Here is a 1,140-nt window from a genome sequence, read left to right as displayed (position 1 = left end):
CAGGAACGCCGGCCGGCGCCCGGGGACCGATGCCCAGGCTGGACGACGCGGGGCCGAGCATGTCCCCCACTTTGGCCGCCAGCCCTCCGGGCCCGGCTCGCGGGAGGCTCCGGTGCCTGGCGCCCTGAGCACAGGAACAGCTCCAGCAGTGGTCGTCCAGCCTGGGCATCGGTCCCCGGGCGCCGGCCGGCGTTCCTGCAGGGGGAGGGGGCGGGACCCCGTCAAGTTCACGGCCGCCGGGTGGGGACGCCACCCCCACCCCCCTCAGCCCACCTGGCCGGTGCGCCGACGGGGGAGGGGGGGCGGCCAGGTGTCCGGCGCAGCTGCGCCGCTCTGCGCGGAAGCAGGGCACGCACCTCTACTGCCGGCCCGTCCGGTCCGAAAGTTTCCCGGACCCCGCCCGCGAGCTGCGCCAAGTTCCCGGGGCCGGCGGACGGAGGGGGGCACTGAGCCGGCCCGCAGGGGTCAGGGGTGCAGCCCCGCCCCGGGGCCGGGCCGGGGGCGCCCGGATCCCCGGCTCCCGACCCGAGCTCGGCGCCGGCCCGCATCGACCCCGGGGCATCCCCAGCGCGCCCCACCTACCTGTCCGAGGGGCGCCCGCGCGCGGACTCGCTGTGGAAAGTGGTCACGGCCCGGACCGCTTGGAGTTGGGCCCTGGGCGCGGGGCAAGCGGTGTAGCTTTTAAGGCGGGCGACGGTGGCGGGGCCGCGGGTCACGTGACCCTGCCCGGCCCGCCGCTTGGGGGCGTGGCCTCCGTGCGCCCCGCCCCGCCCGCGCGCCCGTCCGCTCGGGGTCTGGTGAGGCGGCCGCGGCCAATCGGGGGCGGGCGGCCCATATGACGTCAGCACACGCCACCGCCGCCTCGCGCCCGGCGCTGGCTCGGGAGCGCGGACGGCGGGCGGATGGACTGAGGGACCGAGGGGGCTTCGGGGACTCGCCGGCCGGGCCTGGGTGGGAAGAGCGGGGCTGGCCCGGAGCGGGTGGGCGGCATCCCTCGGTTGAACAACCTGGGCCCTCGATCGTCACGTAGACGTGGCCCACTGATGAGCTTCCCCTGCTGACCTGGCCCCTCCACTGGGCGGGCAACAGGTGATCGCTATGCACCTGCCGAGTCACCTGACGATGCTCCGACCTCTGTCG

General features: G+C 76.8%; 1 protein-coding gene across 1 annotated transcript in view; it reads right to left on the bottom strand.

Annotated features, from left to right (window-relative positions):
* The window catches only part of INSIG1 (insulin induced gene 1), a 12,502-nt gene extending 11,784 nt beyond the window's left edge, over window positions 1–718 (bottom strand). Inside the window, exons 1-2 of the mRNA XM_040464525.1 lie at window positions 583–718; window positions 28–195 (exon numbers count right to left, since the gene is read on the bottom strand). Of these exons, the coding sequence (XP_040320459.1) occupies window positions 28–169 (142 nt within the window). The 5' untranslated portion in view covers window positions 170–195; window positions 583–718. The remainder of the gene's footprint in view (window positions 1–27; window positions 196–582) is intronic.
* Between the last annotated feature and the right edge of the window lie 422 nt (window positions 719–1,140).

Source organism: Herpailurus yagouaroundi, unplaced genomic scaffold (assembly GCF_014898765.1).
Source record: "Herpailurus yagouaroundi ecotype Mexico unplaced genomic scaffold, PumYag 483, whole genome shotgun sequence".
Taxonomy (NCBI): domain Eukaryota; kingdom Metazoa; phylum Chordata; class Mammalia; order Carnivora; family Felidae; genus Herpailurus; species Herpailurus yagouaroundi.
This window is presented reverse-complemented; position numbering and strand designations above follow the sequence as displayed.